At 29.4% G+C, this 21,634-nt stretch overlaps 3 protein-coding genes across 4 annotated transcripts; 1 reads left to right on the top strand and 2 right to left on the bottom strand.

Moving 5' to 3' along the window:
• The first annotated feature begins 1,729 nt into the window (after positions 1 to 1,729).
• Positions 1,730 to 4,187, top strand: LOC108478873 (transcription factor MYB54-like). Its single transcript, XM_017781329.2, has 3 exons — positions 1,730 to 1,990; positions 2,451 to 2,828; positions 3,829 to 4,187. The coding sequence occupies exons 1-3, from the start codon at positions 1,876 to 1,878 to the stop codon at positions 4,002 to 4,004; spliced, it is 669 nt and encodes a 222-aa protein (XP_017636818.1). The 5' UTR covers positions 1,730 to 1,875; the 3' UTR covers positions 4,005 to 4,187.
• A 3,735-nt stretch (positions 4,188 to 7,922) lies between these two features.
• On the bottom strand, positions 7,923 to 10,983 carry LOC108478302 (zinc finger protein SHOOT GRAVITROPISM 5-like). Its single transcript, XM_017780748.2, has 3 exons — positions 10,633 to 10,983; positions 10,150 to 10,549; positions 7,923 to 9,411 (listed from the first exon to the last, which is right to left on the bottom strand). The coding sequence occupies exons 1-3, from the start codon at positions 10,742 to 10,744 to the stop codon at positions 8,775 to 8,777; spliced, it is 1,149 nt and encodes a 382-aa protein (XP_017636237.1). The 5' UTR covers positions 10,745 to 10,983; the 3' UTR covers positions 7,923 to 8,774.
• A 5,230-nt stretch (positions 10,984 to 16,213) lies between these two features.
• Positions 16,214 to 18,243, bottom strand: LOC108478221 (calmodulin-like). 2 transcript variants are annotated; one of them, XM_017780654.2, is made up of 4 exons: positions 18,020 to 18,243; positions 17,042 to 17,199; positions 16,692 to 16,772; positions 16,214 to 16,591 (listed from the first exon to the last, which is right to left on the bottom strand). In XM_017780654.2, the coding sequence occupies exons 1-4, from the start codon at positions 18,093 to 18,095 to the stop codon at positions 16,457 to 16,459; spliced, it is 450 nt and encodes a 149-aa protein (XP_017636143.1). In that variant the 5' UTR covers positions 18,096 to 18,243; the 3' UTR covers positions 16,214 to 16,456. The 2 variants fall into 2 exon arrangements, with proteins under 2 accessions (XP_017636143.1, XP_052879451.1); XM_053023491.1 differs by lacking the exon at positions 18,020 to 18,243 and adding an exon at positions 17,339 to 17,453.
• Between the last annotated feature and the right edge of the window lie 3,391 nt (positions 18,244 to 21,634).

Below are 21,634 nucleotides of genomic sequence, written 5' to 3'. Positions count from 1 at the left end.
TTTATTCACTTTATTAACTTTATTCTTTTCCTCATTTCGTCTCCTTATTTTCATTAATCTTGCTTCTCTTCTTAATTATCTTATTGCTATCTCTCCCACCTATTCTTATTTAGAAAATAAATTCAAGTTTTATAAACTCGAATATGGTATGTTAAAGATTTTAGAATCTCCGTTAAAATTAATAGGTTTTGTTGGTTAAATTAACTGGTTATCTTAACTTTAAGGATGATCTTAGAATAAAACATTGTGATTTAATCTTTCTAAAACTATATATATATATATATATATATATATATAAATTTTGACTCCAAAAATTCGTGGCTTCCTATTTGCTTTCTTCTACTAGTTTGCTAGTCATAAAATCTCTTTTTAATACTTTTTTCCCAGTTTATAAAAAACAAAAAAAAAAAAGATTATTAAAACTATTTTACGATACCATAAGTGTTGGATGTAGTAATATGACATATTACACTCTTAAAAAAAAATTTAAGTTTGAACTTTAGAGATAACATTGTTAGAAAGGACAATCATGGACTCCGAAAAAGTTATTCTCTAGGGATAGGTGATTTGGATATTCGATTTGATATTATTGATTCAGATAATAAATACAAACTCAGATAACTGAATCCACTTATTAAAAATTGCTTATATGTTTGTTTATATATTTTAAAAAGAATTTTAACTTAATTCAAATTTGAATTTTTACAATTTGGATATCTAAAAGATGATTATGAATTTTAAAATATATATATATATATTTTTGCAGATACAAAATATCCGACAAATTCAAATTTGCATAATGGTATTCAAATAATTTGTGAAGAATAAATGGATTGGAACTCTTAAACAAATTTATAAATTTCAATTCAAATAACTTGTTATTAATTTCCATATACCTTAAACCCGAGTAGTCGAGATTTTGACAATCCAAGTGCCTAAGAAGAATGATGATTTTTATTTTTGAGATTTCAGCTGTTTTACAGCAATAAAGGAAAGGGGGGAGAGAGCAGCCGTTTAACAGAAAAAAAAACAGCTTAATTCATCAATCCTACGCATCCCAGTTTAAGCTAATTAAGTTGTTAATGTTATTATCCAATAAAAGAATAAAATAAGCTGTTAATGTTAGTTAGGTCTGAAAAGGTTATCAAAAACCTAAAATCCCCCAATACCCCATTACATATATACACTTGCACTACTTTTTTTTTCCTCATGTTTTTTTTTTTTCTGCGACTGCATGCTATCATATTAATACGTATGGAACTAATGGAACTAATTTCCTCATCTGTTACATATTCGATTCGGTTTTAATTAAATAAATTTATTAAAAAAATTAATTTTATTATGGACTCAATTATCGGTTTATATCGAGTTATAGATCAATTGGTTTTTAAGATTATCGGTTTGGTTCGGTTTTCAACAACTATGGTGTAGAGAACATGTAATGTAAAAGGCGAAATGGTAGATAGGTGGGTTACAAGTAGAGGGTTGTAGGTTAGAAATTTAGAAAGACGTTGAAAGGCAAACGAAATTCAGCCCACCAAGCAACCTCTTTGTGTCTCTGTCTCTTTCCATTTTGTGTGTGTAAAAAGTTGATTGATTACTCCAAAAAAACCTTTGTTGTGAGAGAGCGTTCGTTAGCCAAAACGTTTACATCAATCGCCTGATTACTCACTGTTTCCTCCCAACTCTTTAACGGAAAATCACTTTGCCCTTCTTCTACTTCCCCCTTAATATATATATATATATATATATACATGTATGTGATCTACTTGTTGTCTTGTTAGCCCACCCTCTACCATCTTTATTCTCCTATCTGCCCGTTTATTTCCCATCTTTTTGGGTGTTGAGTTTTTCATTGAGTTAAAAGATTAACAGATGTGTTGCCGAGGTCATTGGAGGCCTGCCGAAGATGAAAAGCTACGAGAATTGGTGGAACGTCATGGCCCTCATAATTGGAATGCTATAGCTCAAAAGCTTCAAGGCAGATCAGGTGATCATCAAACCCTAAATCATGTATATAGTTTGTTATTACCTTTTAAAACATGGTAGTCGGTACTATATCATATTGGTTGATATGTACTGTTTTGGTCTTAAACCGGTATCAAATAGTCTATATTCCGTTCTGATTAAAATTTCAGTGGGTCTCGACTTATTTCAATCAATACCAATTTGTATTAGTTGATACAAATTTTGTTTTTTAAATCAACTTTTAAAATTTTCATTTTAACCATTTTAATTATTTAACTATATATCCGTTTGAAAAATATTTAAAAACATCGGTAAACTAGAAATAGTATAATGAAACATGACAATATCGATATATACCAATACCAAAACAAAAATAGTATGCCCAGTGATATAATAATGATTACTTTGTTTTAGAATATCATGATTGTTGTGTAGCTAGGGTTTCGGTTTTGGTGTTTGATAATATGAATTGGTCTTAGCAGGAAAAAGCTGTAGGCTGAGATGGTTTAACCAGTTAGATCCGAGGATTAACCGGAGCCCTTTCACGGAAGAGGAAGAAGAACGGTTGTTGAGTGCTCATAGGATCCATGGGAATAGGTGGGCTGTTATCGCTAGGCTTTTTCCCGGTCGTACTGATAACGCTGTTAAGAACCATTGGCATGTCATTATGGCACGTAGATGCCGACAACGGTCGAGTCTCTATGCCAAAACGTCACACACCACTCCCTCTAAACCTCTTCATCACTCACAGATGGGTGCTGGTCATGGCTTTCTCCCACTTTTACATAAATACAAGCAAGGGTTCCCTCACAACACTTGTTCTCCTTTGAACCCAAACCATTGTGTTACAACCACCCAAGGTGCGTATTCAATATTTATATTTAATTGCAATTTTTTATTGAATCCTTAGTTGGTTCCTTTAGGAGTAGTTTTGGAAGTATTATCCGTCGGCTAATCGACTGAATTTTCAACAATTAAAGGTATTGTCTTCGTGTCAATATTTTCTCCTCAACCTACAGCTCTTCACGGAGGTTGAGAATAATACCTTCAATTGTTGGAAGACCCGATTGATTGCATGATGGACGATATTTTAAAAAATTTTCTCGAAGGAGTCGATTCCCTTTCAAAATATCGTATTCATATAATTTCAATAGATATTTAAATATATGTCCATAAAATTATTTATATACCTATCAAAAATAGATAATTAGAATGGAAAATAAATAAATATTGGAAAAATTAAAGTACAATTTTTTTTATATAACAATCATTTACAATCAAAAGATGAAAAAAAAGGTGGATTAATAATAAGAGATGTAATTTTGTTTTTTAAACAAAATACTAATACAATCTTACAATCATATTGGGTTTATTTTATAATTTGATTTTATATTAGATTATATTACCCTCGTAATATTGGTAAAAAATATTATGGTATGTAAAAAATAAATCAAACTTTAATTAAAATAGTAAAATTGACTCTCTTGAGACTTTAATATTCTAGGTTGAAGTTTCTTTCTCTATAGATTTATTTTTAATTAAAATTTTTATAATAATTTTATATAAAATATAAAAAAATTAATAATTTCGACATTAACTTAATTATGGATCCGTAATGTGAAGTGATAATGAACTTATATTTAATATTATTGAACACGTATTTCATATAAAAATGTGAAAACACAAAATATTAACATCATAATATTAATTATAATTTAAAAGAAGAAATATTTTCATAATTTCATAACTCAGAAAAGTAGTTAAATATAAGTATATATTAGATTAGATATAGATAGATTGGAAAGTTTATTATCTTTGTTTTACCAAATAATTAATCAACATTATATGGATGATTTGCAGATAAAAAGGAGGCAATTGAATTCTATGATTTCCTTCAAGTAAATACAGATTCCAATAATAAAAGTGAAGTAACAGAGAACAGTAGGAGAGACGATGAAGAGGTAAATCAACAAGAAGCAATGCCATTAATGGAACACCACACAAAGGCTAGGCCTTCCTTCTTCAATTTCTTATAGCTCTCTAAAACAGTCATCACTTACATCAAACTTACATTGTAAGGGGAAAAAACCAAATCTAACACCAACTTTTGATAGATAATATTGATGCCATTGCATTCATCATTTGACATAGCATATTTAAGACCATTTATGAAAAAACCCAAGGGTTTATATAGACAAAAAAAAAGAAGCATGATTATGTGTTCTATATATTGCTTATACAAAATAGTATTTACTTTTTTTTTTCTTTTGTTGCATGGAATCAACAAATATAGTGTAATGCAATTGAATGCTATACATGAATTTTGATTTTTATAGTTAAATATATATATATATATGAAACATCAATATGATTTCATTTACAAAATCAATAACATTGTTATTGACGTACTATCACATGTTACGTGTGACGAATACATAAACATAGAAAAACTTAAAAAAAAATACTACTAATGTATTGAAATTTATACAAGATCATGACAAGAAAAAAAATACATGCACAAAAATAAATATTATGAATAAATTTGTATTTTTATAATCAAGCAAGATTGGTTATTATTATTATTATTATTATTATTATTATTATTATTATTATTATTATTATTATTATTATGTAGAGCTAGAAATATAATAAGAGAAATATGTCAAGAAAATATAAATCATGTAAATTCTCAAAAATTCAAAATTCAAATTTGAATTATTATTTTTATTAATGATGGATTTATCAAATCCAAATCTATTTTTTATTTGATATATAAAAAATGAATTTGTGAAATAAAATTCAAATTTTTAAATGGGCTATTAAAATATTAAATAATTTATTAAAACAAATTAAATTAAATATTGTGAAAAAATTTATTTCCTATTTTTTGGAAATATTTAGATAATTATGGGTATTGAAGTCCGTGTAAAATTTAAATATAATGTTCAAAAAATCTTAAGGAAAATAATGAGAATTTGTATCTGAAATTTTTAAAATATTATATAAAATTATTGTTGCGAATGTGAGAGGAGGTAGATTTCAGTGTGCTAAAGCATATTATTCTCCTATTTATGGGTTAAGAAAAACTATGAGTAATTCTAGATATTATATTAAAAATAAATATTATCAAAATCTATAATGAAATTATTAAAAAAATATTAAAATTTACCAATCTTTTAAAAAATAAAGCAACATGAAAAAAAAAAATGAATTAAGGTCTAATAGGCCTACGTAAGAAGAGTTGTTGGGCCAACATAAACTCAACTCTGGCTCCAATTTTCCATTTCTTGTTTTATTTTTTGGTTTCCAATCACATTCACAGCCACCCTCAAAATCATATTAAATTGGTCATTAATTTATATACCTATGGTGAAAGTAATATGGAAGAGTTGTTTGTATTAAGAGTTTAATTGTATTTTATCTTTTTTATTTAAAAAATGGATACATTAGTCTTTGTATTTAGATTAAAGAACAAATTAGTTCTTTCTATTAAGATTTTTATCGAGTTCTACTATTAAAAACTTGCATTATCGACAAAATAACCAATTAGTTACATGTGACGTGTCACGTGTGCCTTATTCTGACATACAAGGATAAATTTTTAACAGTAGAAATGGATGAAATTTTTAAGAGAATAACCAATTTGCATTTTGATATAATGTATATAGATTAATTTGCTCATCTAATGAGTAGAGGGGGCAAAATGCAATCTAACTCTTAGTACAAGAGCATCTATGGTACTTTTACCATACAGTGCGAGTATATCATCAACTATTAACTAATTTAATTTCGGGTAAATTACACCTAAAATCACTAAACTATCAACAAGTTTACATTTTGGTAACTCAACTTCAAAAAGTCATAAAATGATCACTAAACTATTCGAAAGTTTTCATTTAAGTCATCAGACTGCTAAAATCGTTGTTGTATAGTCTGCATTGCGTGCATCTCTTTCCCCATCTTTTCTACAATTCAGATTTTTTCATAAAAAAACTTTGCATATCATCAATCTGCGAGTCAAAATTTAAATATCTTTTCTACCCATTAATGGATAACAATCTACCTTATTAATCGTTAAATTGTTATTTAAAACTCGCTAACCAGATATTAAATTTAACAATCCAATTACTTAAATAAAACTTTCTAATAATTTAATAATTATTTTATAAATTTTTAAATTAAATAATTAAAACATAAATTTACTAATACAATATTAAATGTTTGTTTGGTAGGAGTGAGATAAAAAGAAAGACATGCTTAGCAACGTGCCAACATGATGGAAACGAAAGAGAAGCACATTCTCCAATAAAAAAGGCAAAAAAAAGAGAGAAAAAAAGACCCTTCGAAAGTTGCAGCTTTAGCTTTGCAGTTCACCTTTTTGTTTTGGTTGAAATCGTGAAAGATAACGTCAACAAGATGGACCCAGTTTTCTTTTTATTTCTTCTTCATTTTTGGTCCTTTCAACTGAGCCGAAAAGCTCTAATGGCCTCTCCATTGAATGAAAAAAAGAAATGGCGTTTGCTTCTTCTTAACAACGCATTGCTTTGCCCTAGGGGCCTCACTATGATAAATAGTGGGATCTGAAAGTGAATGAATGAATGGAGTTTTGGTTGGGGATGTTGAGAGCGACGACTGAGAGTCTGTCATTAACTATTAAACTCTGGCACTGAAAAACATGCCTTTTTCAGGGATAATATATTATTTGGTACATTAATTTGGTTTTAATATTCAATTTGATCCTTGAGTTTTTTTAGCTTGAAGATGTAAGAAAATTAATGGAGATGGTCTTCCTCTTCATCATAAAAAAAAGTTAATATATCATTTACAATCTCAGGTTGGCTACAAAATTTAATTATACCAAATGAAATAATGTGACTTAACTCATGTTCTCTGGTAAAAAAACAGAAGGATTTAAGTGAGACACAAAAAAATTTTAGGTATTAAATTGAACATTAAAATTAAACTCGAATATTTAATCAATACCAAAAGACTCAAGCATCAATTAATTGAAAAAACTAGTACCAAAGTAAACATTAAAGCCAACCTTAGATATATAGGTAAAAGTGCAATAGAGCCCTATACTAGGAGTTAGATTGCACTTTACCCCCTCTATTCAAAATATAAGCAAATCAATCCTTGTATGTTAAACCAAAGAGCAATTTAGTTCATTCTATTAAAAATTTCATCCACTTGTACTATTTAAAATTAGTAGGGTTGACAGAATAACCAAACAATGACACGTGGGGCATGCCACGTATACCTCATGTTGACATATAGGGATCGATTTTTTAATAATAGAAATGGATAAAATTTTTAACAAAAGGACCAGTTTTCTCTTTGATCTGACGTACAATGACTAATTTGCCTTTTTTTGAGTAAAGGGGGCAAAATGCAATTTGATTCTTAGTATAGGGGCATCTATTGAACTTTTACCTACCTAAGTTTGGTTTTAATGTTTACTTTGGTGCTTGAATTTTTTTCAATTTGATGCTTGAGGGGTTTTTTTTTTGTATTAATTAAATACCTGAGTTTGGCTTCAATATTCAATTTACTACCTAAACTTTTTTGTGTCCCAATTAAGCACCTATATGTTTTTCTAGTAGAGAACGCGTGTTAAATATTCATTAGCCCACCTTATTCCATTTGGTTTGGGTACCAAATTAAACATCAAAATCAAGTTTAAGTATCAAACTAAATATTGAAACCAAACTCAAATACTAAATGATATAATTTTTTTTAATGCCAAAGGGAAAGAACACCTCCATTAATTTCCTTACACCTTCAAGCTACGAAGATACCTAAAGAGTCCAAGTAGAAAAGCCAAAATAACCACACAAAAAAAGGAAGGCAGAGATGAGGACAAGGAAGGTTCATTTTCAAGTTGTCTCAATGCATCCATCACATTCACACACACACACACACACACACACACACACACAAAAGCCTAGGAATACTTTTCCTACAACACCCCATAATTTGTAGCTTTCATTTAACCAAATCAATGAACAACTTACATCACACAAATTGCAGCATACGACAATCCTTTCATTCAACTTGGTATATCAGCATATATCATACAAGGCTAAAGAAAGAGTCTAATTCTGACTCCAATCCCTCTACATTTCAAGCTTTTAAAATTTAATCTCTCTGTTTTTAATTTTAAGAATTTGTGCCTCTACGTATGAGATTTAAAAATCAAATTATTGGATTTTAAATTAAACAAGTAAAGGGTTTAAATTCTTGGAACTAAACCAGAGAACTAAATTTCAAAAGCTCAAAGAGTATAAGGTACACTTAGATCAAAGGAAAGTTTATGTATATATGCATGTGATTAATTGGTTTATATGTTACTGTTAGTAATTAACCTTTATAAAATATCTTTAAATACGAGATAAAGCAATATTTAGCCTTTGAATTTAACAAATTTTTAAAATTCAGTTTCAATTTTTTTGTTCACATTAATCCTGAAAATTAACAATTTTTTTCCAATTTGATCCTGAACTTGGGTTTTTAAGTTGAATTTTTAAAAATATCATATAAAATCTAAAAATTACAAAAAAATATTGAAAATACTATAAAATCATAAATAAATTTAATTTAAAAAACTAAAAAAATTTTAGGTGATGATGTGGAACAATCTCATAATACCATGTCACCATGCCTTAACAGAAAGGATCAAACTGAAAAAGGTTGCCAAATTTCAAGACCAATATGAACTAATAAAAAAGTCAAGGACCAAAGTGAAAAATTACCAAATTCAATCACCAAATGTTGCTGTATCGCTTCTTTTTTTCAACCGGTACTCGTTATATAGCTGATGAAACGTAACTCACAACAATGGAGTTCTCTTCCACAGGTGTTCTGTCTTGAACTTGCTGCTTACAAGCATGGCAAGTTATTTGAACAATGGTGGTCTCGATTTGCTTGTTCGCACGATCCTTTAAAGCTTGAGCCTTTTCAAATTCAGCTCGTGCTTGTTGTCTGATCCTCTTCGCCCTATCGAACTCTTGTTCGGCCAATTCAACTTGCCTCTTTGCTTGTTTTCTCGCCTCTTCGGCATAAGCTAGCTCCGCCATCGCCATCTTCAGTTGCTCGAGCGCCGATACCTTGCTCGTATCAGTCGTTACAGTCGATTCCATTTTTTCGTCGGATGAGCCGATCGAGAGGTGTAATTGAGTGGAATAATGAGTGTTGTTATGGTTTTCTTTATGGGGAACAAAGGGCTCTGTTGGGTTTGAGGATGTGGTTAAGAGTTGAAGCTCCAAATTGTGGTGGTCGCCGCGGTTTGTGGTGGTGGGATTATCTTTTGTAGGGCTGAAGAACATGGTATCACTAGATGGAGTACTTGGGGTTGAAGCTGTTGGAGACAAGCTAGGTGGCTGCTGCACTTTCTGTGATTGCCCCATGCGGCATGCATCTTGATGTTCTATGAAACTCTCAACTCTAGAAAAAATAAAAAGGATAATCAATCAATATGAAATCAATTTTTTTTAAATTATTGCGGATTAAATGTTATTATTTCTAAAATTTTATGCTATAAAATATACTATTATATATGTAATACTATGTTAATTTATTATATCTACATATTACTTACAAAAATTAATTAATAAATTAAGAATAATCGAGAATATGATATAATCATATAAATTTACTCATAGTACAAGATTAATTATAAAAATAATCAATTTATAACTATTACCATTTAGGTTATTACAAAACTAATGAAAGTAACCTAAAAACTAAATGCTACAAGTACTAATAGAAGAACCTACCTTACTGTAAGCATACTATATATATTGGGTAATATTTAGGGTTACTTTCGAATGATGGATTCATTATATATCAAATATTGACTTTATATCTATTACCCTAATCAGTAGGTATACTGTGTTGAAGCTTAATTAATTCCCAGCAACACGACCAACGGGAAAGTGATCTTCGGAAAATGTGCCAACTGTATATAAACAGCTGCTTAATACTGTATTAAGGTTCCATCAGTCAAAAAAATCAAAAGCTTTCTATGTTTCTTCATTCTTAAGTCAACAGTGTAGAAAAGATTTTTTAATCATGGTCTGGAACTGGTGAAATCTTTATCCTTTGAAAAGATAGAGTAACACTAGAATCTGAACCACTGTTGATTTAACAAGAAAAAGAATGGCAAAAGAAAATAAAAATAACCTTGAAAAAACTCTGCCGCAGTCACAAGAATGGCCACGGGTACCACAAGTTTTAAGATGAGCCTTATAATCAGACTGAACCGCATACCCCTTCGAACATTTCTCACACACCCATTGTTTATGGTTACTGTGTTTCCTCCTAAAGTGTTTCTTGATCCCAACCAGATCGCCTAAAGCATGGCAAGGTTGATGGTGGAGACAGCTCGGCTCGGGACAAACGAACACCCTTTTCTTCACCGCCGGTGTTTCTCTTTTCAGCAACTTCCATGGAACCTTATGTCGTCGCCGGTGCATCTGTAGGTTTTGATCTCGTTGGAACCCTTGGTTACAGATCTCACAAACGTAACGATCTGATTCTAGTAGTGTTTTCGGTGAAAGTGAAACCACTTCAGCATCTGGATCTGCACCACCATCCCCAAGAACTGTAAATTGTATTCAATATACTGTATATAATTTATATGATATGCATATATATATATGTTACCTGGTGTTCCTGCAGGTCTTCTTTTTCTCTTATTGTTGTTATTATCACCATTTTCAAAGCATGGGATTGGCTTTGAAGAGGGAATTGAGGAACAAGAGGTGTTGGCTAGCATGGGTTAGTGTTGGAGCAGATTAAAAACTTCCCTTGTTTGATATAAACCCAAAGAAGCTATATGTATGCGTGTATGTATATATTCTTTTGCAAATAAATTGGTGTTGATCTTGCCTTTTTCTTCTTGAAAAAATTGAAGAGGCTATGTTTGGAAAGAAAATAAAAAAGGGAAGGCTGATAGAGGATATGGAGAGAGAGAGAGATAGAGATTAATAGATTTTTCAACTATTGAAATTCGATATATGTAAAAGTATTATGGAAGTTTTTATATTAAAAGTAAGAATGTATTTTACGTATTTAGAAATAAGTAAATTAGTCACGTTACGTTAGATTAAAGAGTAAATTAGTCATTTCGATTAAAAATTTTATCTATTTTATTGTTAAAATTTAGTGTGCTTGATGAGATAATTAAACATGCTACATATACCTCGTACTAATGTATATGGATTAACAGTAAAAATAGATAGACTTTTAACAGAATAATTAATTTACTTTTTAATCTAATGTATAAAGATTAATTTATTATTTTTTAATAGAAAGAACAAAATAAAATATAAATCTTAATATAAGTAACTCCATAACACATTTACCTTTAATATAAGATATTTTGTCCTTATTCATTCCGCAGTTTAATAGAATTATTACTATAACATGGGATAGGAAAGAAAAGGCCTTTTGCTTTCATTTCTTTTGGCCTTAGGGTCAGCTTTCTTTGTTATATGCTTTGCTTTAAACATTCAGCTTTTATATCAGCCTTTTTTTTTTCCTCTCTTAAAATTTCACCTCTCATGATCTTCAGCAGGTATTCAAACTGCCTATTAAAATATTTCGAACTTGTATCGTTATTATTATAATAATTAAAATAACATAAATTCAAGTGCATTTGAAATACATATTATTTTCTATTTTAAGGAGTTTAAAATCCTATAAAAATATTCTATTCACAACCACTTATAAATCATGGCATCTCACACCCTAAAATTGTTACTTTGTATGCACCACATATAGATGTTCAACTTACAATACTATAACATTAATTTATTTTTAGGAATAACATTAAATTTGATCCAATGTGCAATGTTATACAGTAATTTTGATTTTTACAATTTTATACGTGAAATCTTGATTTGGTTTGATTTTTACAAATCACTAACAATATTATCAAATTAACATCATTTTACTATACGCATGTCTTTATTTCTTTAAATATGTACAATTGAATAAAATCAAACTTCATGTATCAAACTACATATTGAAACAAAGTTAATGTATAAGCTTAATATTTATCCCAATTAAAAGTGAATAACTATGTATTCCATACAAGCAACATTTAACATTTAAATGCATATTAAGAAAATACTAAATTAACTCAAAATTTTATGTTATTGAATGCAAGGATAAGAATGAATCTCTCCTCATACGTATGATAGGAAAGAAAATAATAGAAGCAGCTGGGCTGCTACTCTCCAAAAGAAGTGGGACCATTACGGGTATGTAATTAATTATTTAATTAGGACAAAAGATTTGAAGCATTAGAATTGGATCGTCGAAATGCATGGGCAATATGATTGCAATTAGCGCCATTCACCTGCGATGCATGTGTTTTCGAATCCCACTCTTTCCTTCATATAATTAAATAAATGGATTACCACCAAGTTAGGCAGCCTTTGCCTTTGCCTTTTCCACTCTCATTCTTATTCTTATCTTATATAATATGATTTTTTTTTTAACCCTGTAATATTTTGGGACTAAAATATATGACAGGATAAAATTTTAGGGATTATTTATGATTAAAAAAATTAAGGGTCAATCCAAAAAATAAGTATAATTCAAGGGCCATTATACCTTATAACTGTTTCATTGAATTGGATGTTAAGTGTATTAAGACTCCTACGTAACTAACGTTGAGTTTGTCATTCACATTTGTTATATCCATCATTATTGTAATTCACTAGATAATATTTTTTAAATATAAAATTAAGGAAAAGAGGAATTACATTAGGATTTAAAAACAACATTAGAATTAATCGTTATTTAATTCTTTTAATAGTACAAAAATTAAATTTATTTATTGAATTGTAGGGTTGATCTCGTTTTTATTACAAAGTGACATCCACTGATCACCTTCACACATATATATATATATATATAAATAATAGAGAGGTTAAAGTAAATTTATGCATCTAGAGATCAGACAAGGAGCGTGGATATGTTCTTTCTTTTTGATCCCCCTTTTCTTTTTCTATCTCCTTTTTCTTTTTGGGTTGTAATGTATACTCTATTCTGGGTAGAGGTCCCTTTTTAGTCTCCATGTGCCTGCCTACCTCTATCATCTTAATATGGTAGTAGTGGATTCATTATATCATCTTACTCTAAAGCCAAAACACACACCTAAAAAGTGTGTGATACCATCATCAACTTGGACTGCATGGATTTGTGTTGCAAACCTTGACCTTATTTATGTATTAAGGACGAAATCAGAAAATTACTTCAAAAAAATTAGAGATAAATCATAAATTACTATCATGTTAACATATAATTTTATAAAAATTTAAAGAGTTAAATGGCAAATCTACTATTTGAGGGGCAAAACTGCCTCCTTATGTCTTTGTCTTTGATATGTATCTATGTATGATAAGCATTGTAGGTGGGAGAGAACTAGGAACAAAAAGTGACCAAGAAAAGGAAGTTTTAAGTGGTAACACCATAGCATGTGTCTCACAATAGAATGAATGTTAAAAAGATAACAAGAGAAAAAGGCTTCCATGAAGGGACAAATGCTTTGCGAGGAAGGATCTAAATGGCCCATAGTTTTGGTATGTTTATTATCGAGGTGTTTTTGGGTGGTTGAGTTGATTAATCTCTTGTTGTTGTTAGGTGAGGGCTAGCTATGGAGGCTTCTAGAGTTTAAAAAATATGTATGCATGATGTGGGAAATGTGTTTTTTCAATGTATGAATATCAAATTATAATAATTAAATTGTTGATGAATATTGATTTTTAATTCACGATAAGTTAATATCAATAAATAGTTGATTTTCTTAAGGTTTATGATAGTAGAGGCACAGTTAAAAAAATTTGGATCAAGAATGTCTAATATATTTTTATAAGAGATAAAATATAATTTTATTACTGTATTGACTTATATTTTTGTAATTTTTAGAAAGGTTAATTGAAAATTTATTATTTTGAGGAGTAAAACTATAATTTTACCATGTATTAGCATATAATTTTATAAGGGGTCTAAACAAAAATTTTCAATTTGGGGGGGGAGGGGGAGAGGGGCTCAGATCCTTGTCTACCCCTCCCTTTGTCCCTACGTGATAGTTTTCTCGACAATATACATCAGCTCTAAAGTAATTTGACCTCAAATGCCATCTCTTGCTATATATGTCTTTGGGCCTATATTAGGCCTAAGAAAACTATTCATTTCCTTTGTATCTAAAATTTATATATAAAGAACAAAACTAAGTAAAATGAATCAATGAGCACATATATATATATATATATATAAGTATGTTAAAAGGCTAGCCGCAGTAAACCCTAATGATGAAATGGGAATCTATTGATCCACAAAACCCCTTTTAGAAATTTCCCCCAAAGTTGAATAGTGATGGGTGAAGAAACAAACCATGTGAGTGGGGTGGGGAGAGGAGACTCCTCTTTAAATCCAAAAAGAGAAGTTTGCTGTGGGCAACTCCAAAAAGTCAAAGGCATCAAAGCTAAAAGATCAAAAGTCTTTTGCTTTATAAAAAGGAACCAATGTGCAAACAATGACATTGTAGCCTTCATTTCACGTAAGGATTAATGTACAAAAATAAAAAATCTAAATTATAAAAAAGCAAAGAGGGTCCTGTCTCCCTTGATGGAAATATGTAGAGAGATAAGGATGTAGTAGTTTAAGATGGTTCACTCGTAAAAGAGAATATGTCTTGGTTCTTTTTTTTTTGGTGTTTGTAAATTTTTGAAGTGCTCTCTTGATAGTTAGTCAGTTTATATGTCTTTTGTTATTATAGGTTGTCATGAACTAATCTCTCTTATGAATTGTCATGTCCAAAGAATGAATATATATGATGCATGAATGACTAACATTCCATCCATGTTAAGCAAGTGGTCCTAATGATTCGAGTTCACAAATTTCTCAACTCACAAAATGATCCTCTTAGTCAAAAATATTGATCTACGAGGCATGGGTCGTGATATATTGGAAACGTATAATTTCATACATTATCTATGAACTATCTGATGACACATCGTAAAAATAATTTTAAATTTTTTCTTTTATAACGTGTTAAAAATTTAATCCATTGAAAATGTATAATACATTAAATATAAATCCTATTGGTAATATTTTAGATTTGGAAAGATTACTTCCTCATCAATATGACCCCTTAAAAGGGGATATGATATGCATTTTATTATATGTAGCATGTGGACGTTTTACTCTTTTTTGGCAAATAGTTGAGGACCTAACAACAAATTAGTCCTACCTAAAATTTCCAAATCTTTTGGCATTGCAATTTATCAAATACACTTTGTCATCGCTTGGGCTAATATTCCATCAATTTTCAAGCATTTCATTTCACTTTAGCTTTTCTTAATAATCACCCTCAAATAATTAAAAGCTCCTCTCATCCCTAGTGTCTAGAACTGTCCAATGGTCGGTATCCTGCTCTACTCGACTAGATCAGGGCTAAGCTTAAATAAGGATTTGGATTTTCGCACTTTAGCTGTTTCAGTCTAAATTTAATTTAAATAATAAAAAATATTTTTAAATTTACTTAAAAAAGTATATAAAATATCAATTAAAATATATTTTTTAATATTTTTAAAAGTAAAATGAGCTTTTTGAACGGGTTGAGTTAAACTGGCCCAAAAATGAGTCTAGACTTAAATTTTTTTTGGAACTAAGCTTTAGCCTATGGCCACCTCTACTAATTTCTAACTTAACTAGTTTCATAATTCAGAAAATTTTTATTAAGAGATCAAGATTGATTTTTAAAACCTTTTAAGAGTTTAAAGTATATTTTATCATTTAATTAATTGACAAGTTAATAAATTTGAAGGATTAAAAGAAAAATTTTACATCTAGGGAGGTTAAGGCCATTACCTGCCTCCCTTATTACCGCCCCTACATAAGAACAAAGGAAAGCAGTGGATCAACATTTTTTGAAAATCTATCCAACTTATCAATTGAGTAACCAATTGATTTTGGGGGATTCATCGATTAAGTTGATTAAAAATTGATTTTTGTACGTTAGCATGAGATACATATAGTACACCACGTGTAACTGTCTGATTATCTTGTCAATCACTTTTATTTTTAATAGAAGAAGTAGATAAAATTTTTAAAAGAAAAAATTAATTTTCCCTTTAATCTAATGTACAATCACTTTTTTTTTTTAAATAAATTATATAATATAAAATCTTACTCAGAATACAAAAGCTTTCATTAGACAGGACCACAATACTTATTAAGCCAACATAAACTCAACATTAGCCGAATACAAGTTACAATTTTGGAAGGTACGTTTTACCAATCACATTCACAGCCACCCAAAAATCATATTAAAATAATTTATATTACGGCTTGGTTCGGACATAAACGAAGATGGCAACATTCAGAACGGAACTTTTCAGGTAAATTAATTCAGATATTAGAAAAAGTACTTCATGCTGCTTAAACATAAGATAACAAATAAAACAAAGTGCCATCACTTTGCCACCATCATCCTTACAAACTCCTCATAGTTCACTTGCCCGTCACCGTCGGTATCTGCTTCATGAATCATTTCATCGACTTCCTCATCGGTCAAATTTTCCCCGAGATTCGTCATCACGTGCCGGAGCTGCACAGTGAAAAAACAAACCAACCGTTATCATCCTCGTTACAATGGTTTCGAGTGGAGAGCAAGCGATTTTTCGAGGAAGTATTTCGTGTTTTATTACCTCGGCTGCAGAAATAAAGCCGTTCTGATCCTTATCGAAAACTTTGAAAGCTTCCTTAAGTTCCTCCTCCGAATCGGTATCCTTCATATGAGAATTAAAAGAGCAAAATCACCAAATGTATCAATACAATTAAATGTCGGTTCAAGAGAAGAGAATCCGATTATGCCTTGATCATTTATATAGCTATGCGTTTCATTCGTCCGATTACCGTTGGAAGCTGAGAAACAAACCCGATTCTACTGAACATTTTCAAATACAATGTTTATAGTCATCGGAATTGCAAATGACACGCACGGTCGGAGCGTGCGTTTCGGTGAAATAAGTCCGACTAAATGCAGTGTTTAAGTCACCTTCATTTTCCGTGCGATCAAATTCAAGAACTCGGGGAAGTCGATGGTGCCGTTTTGATCAGCATCGACCTCATTGATCATACCCTGCAGTTCAGCTTCAGTTGGATTTTGTCCAAGAGATCTCATCACCGTTCCCAGCTCTTTTGTAGTGATGCAGCCTGTACACACACACCCCAGACAAAAACAGAATAAAAACCTAGGTACCGAGCAAAGCTTTAATCTAGAACATAACCATATTAGATCGAAAGACATAGTTCGGAATCAACAATATGGTAACACAAACATCGACATACATACATGCATATCCCCTAAATAAGAAGCAAAACTGGCTCTAAAAAAAGGCATGTAAACATTAGCTTTCAAGGCATAGCAAATACAAAGCATCTCAAAGAAAGTCAACAAAGCATTAACCTTAAGCTGATTTTACGTAGGAGTTTGTTTATTAAAAATTGGATTATATTTTGCTCCTATATTAAAAAAATTAATAAATTAATTTCTATTTATTAGATTAAAGAATAAATTAGTTTTTTTGTTTAAAATTCCACCCAATTCTATTGTCAAGGATTAACATGATGGATGGAACAACTATATAGTGACATGTGATATGTTATGTATACCTTATACTGAAATGAAGGAACTAATTCAAACAAAATGAAGGGACTAGTTCAAGCAACTAGACAATGATACATCATCACTTAACCGTAAAAATAAATCGAAATTTTTAACGGAAACAAATATTTTATTCTTTTATTTAAAGTATAAAAATTAATTTACTCATCTTTTGAGTAAATGATACGTAATTTTCAATACAAAAACATTTATGCTGCTTTTACCCTTCTTAAACAAAGCATTATTCAAATTCCAACCAAAACAGGGGATATTAAAACATTAATTCTAAACCGAACAAAGAGGAACAAAAAAATGGGAAATAAAAGGAAAAAGAAAATCAAACTATGAATGGAACATAGCATAGCATACCATCGCCATCCTTGTCGAAGAGGCTAAAAGCTTCTTTGAACTCAGCGATTTGTTCGTCGGTGAGTTGGTCCACCATTGTTGCTGGTTTCAGACAAAAGTGTGATCGGCGATTGGCTTTAGCTTTGACTATTTATTCAGTTTATGTAAGAGAAGAACATTACTTATAACAAAATCTTTGGGGAGTGGGACATGCATACTTAGATTCCAAAGCAAGAGTAAGAAGAATTAGATTCTTGCAATATAGATGGACGGTGATTGCACGTTGACCCAAACCTACCCCTCTGCCGCCGCGAATCAGTTTAACGTCGTGGCTCTTACCAACCTATGCCACCTCATATGTAAATGTATATATGTACACATATACATTACATGTTATGTGTCTTAGATTATGACACATCTATGAGGTTATTGTACTCTTTTTTCCATAATTTTGAAATTTAATTTTAATGTTTTTATTTTTTTATCAAATTGGTCTTTCTTTTAGTTAAATTTGGTCTTTTACTTTTTAAAATAGTTAAATTTAATCATTAATTTTTAAAAATCGCATGTATTTTATTTTAATTTTTGAATTTTGAATTATTATTTTATTTTAAAATAATTTATTGACGTGACATATAAAATAAATAGTGTCATATCGTTGTACACGTGGATTGCTATGCCAACAACGTTAAAAATTAATATTTTAGTTAATATTTTTATTAAAAGATTTATTTAACTCTTTACTTAAAAATTTAATGGCCAAATTTAATTAAAAAACCATAAATGTCAAACTTACAAAAATATAAACGTTGAGCCTAAATTTATCATTATATCATTTTTATGTAACAGCTATATTTATAAAATATTGACAAAATCATAAAATATTTAACCCCTAATGTTTATCTCTTTTATCACTCTGGTACTATTTTTTTATCACTTTGATACTCAACCTTTAAATTTTAGTTAAATTGATTTTTCAAATAAAAAGTTAGTTGGATTGTTAAAATCTTAATTTTAAATATACTTTATGCAAATTAGGTAACATTTTACATATGCTTTATAAAAATTTAACAATTTTAAAAAAAGTTCATAAAAATTAATTATAAATAAGTATTATAATATTTAATAAATTATATATTCTTCTAAATGACCCGAAAACCTTTTTCATTAATGTTAGTTTCACATCTAAATAATTATATTATATCTAAATAATTATATTATATACACGTTTTTTTATGAATACAGAAACTTCAACTACTATTCAAAATTAGCACCAACTTTATATATATAATACTGGGGGTCAAGAATAGGTTGCATTTGGCCAGTTATAACCCCACCCATAGGCCATAGGGGTCAAGAATAGCCGAATAGGTACAGGACAGTGCTTAGCCATGATGATAGTGAATTAGTCATTAATTGCTGCCCAACTTAGATTTTAATTCCCTATTAAATGGTGTACGTTTGTTTTGGTATGTCTTCATTGTTTACTGTACTTTTAATTAATATTTTCTTCAATATTTAAATTATTTTTAGTTTTTTTTATAATTACATTTAAAATTTTGAATCTTCTTTCCGATTACTTTTGGGATCCAGCGATTCAGTCTTTTGACAGTTTGTAATTATTAAAATTGTCTATGGATTGGGTAGGGTCTTAACAAAATTTTAGGTAAGATTGTTAGGTTTGGGCCCAATCCCAAAAATATGTCTAAATTTTTGTCCTAGCACAACTCGGATAAAAATATTAAAATTGAACTTGGCTCGTATTAACTTTTTTACTTCTATTTTTTATATAAAAATTTTAAAAATATAATATACCAAATACACTAAAATGTTAAAATAAATATTTTTCAACTAATTGAAAATAAATTAAGAAAATATTTATACTTAAATAACACTAAGATAAGTATAACTTAACAAGCAAATGCCTCTAAAATAGTAGTAAAATTAACAATAAAACAAATGTTATACAATGTCCAAGAATTAATAATAAAATAGTAGCAACATGATAATGAAATAGTAGCAAAAAAGTGAGAAAACATCAGTAAAACGTGAAAAAAAGGAGCAAAAAAACAACAGGTTTTTTTTATTATTGAAAATTCAAGTCAGGCCAAGCCAGGGCCTAAAAAACTTACCCAATGTCCGACTCATTTTCTAAATAAGCATTGTATTTTTCCTCAAAGTCATTTTTCGAGCCTATATTTTTTGGGCGGCCCAACCCATGGACTACTCTAGAAGCCACCCACCCTCATCTCTTTTCCTTTCTTCTCCCCCCTCTTCCTCCTATTCTTTCCTCCCTCTCATATATTTTCCTGTTTTTTTATTTAATTTTCTCTTCTTCCATCTCCTCTTCGTTCCCCACTCTCTTCTCTTTTGCAAGATTTGGTTATTTTTCAATCCAAATGAATATTTTTAGAATAATAAATCCCCTCAAGTTGGTAGCAACTCGGGTAATTCTCATGTCCATGGTGGCTTGTTTTTCTCAAGTCCAATTGATATTGCATGGTTAGCTTTAATCCACAATGACTTGTTTTTGTCAACACTTCGACTAGTGGTTTGGATCATTTTATATGGATTCACAAGTTCCTTTATGAAATAGATTGTTGTTGCATTTAGATCCGACGTATGAGCTCATGAAAGTTTTGTGGTAGACAACCAATGATAAGGCTTGTATCAGAAACAATTATTTTTCTTTTCGATATTTCTTTCGAAGTGATAGGTTCGAGGTAGATAGTTTTCTTTGTATGGTTCACATCAGTTTTTGATATGTAGTTCTTTGGTTTCGATTTCCAATCTATTGGAGCTTTAACGCTCCTTTCTTTTGATCATAAGAAATGAAATTATTTTTTGAAAAGAAATATCCATTAATACCATAAAATGGATAATATTTGATATAGCATCAATGCATAAATCTCATGTACCATTAGTAAATAATAATTTGACACATTATTATTAAATTAAATAAAAAATGTGGAGAACTCAGTAAATAAATACTAATAATTTTATTTAAACATAATTAAATATTAATTATAAAAAATAATAATTCTTAAATTTAGAATATTAAATTTAAAGGTTGAAGATATAAGATCTCTAGTATAAATTCTAGAATTTTAATATTTTAATATAATTAATTATATTTAAATGAAGTTATCATATCTTTTATCTTATTTAATAATAAAAGGTCATCAAACTTTTCCATATTACTAACTCATTAAGGCTGCCCCACAAATCAATATAACTTATAAAATTCATAAAGTTACCATTTGGGAAAGCAACAGAAATAAATGCCCAGAGTATACCTCCAATTAGACCGTGTTTAGTAGGATATCGATGTTTAATTAATGACATATTATTTAAAAGTTACTATCAAATGTTAGGCGGATATATATTTTTCTATATATAGGTATTGTTATTAAGGATAAACACGAATTTCGAATATAAATTATAAAAGATATTAAATAAATATTATTTAAAGGTTAAAATATGTTATAAGTTCATATACTTTTTATATGTTTTGAAATATAATCATTTATTTTATTTGAAAAATTTACTTATACTTTTTCGATTTAAAATTATAAGTCTAATAATTAAGGCTACTAAAGTTAATTTGTTAATTTTAAATTTATTGCAATGTCGGCA

This window comes from Gossypium arboreum, chromosome 12, assembly GCF_025698485.1.
Source record: "Gossypium arboreum isolate Shixiya-1 chromosome 12, ASM2569848v2, whole genome shotgun sequence".
Classification (NCBI taxonomy): domain Eukaryota; kingdom Viridiplantae; phylum Streptophyta; class Magnoliopsida; order Malvales; family Malvaceae; genus Gossypium; species Gossypium arboreum.
The sequence above is the reverse complement of the archived record's forward strand: the minus strand, read 5'-3'. Positions and strand labels throughout refer to the sequence as shown.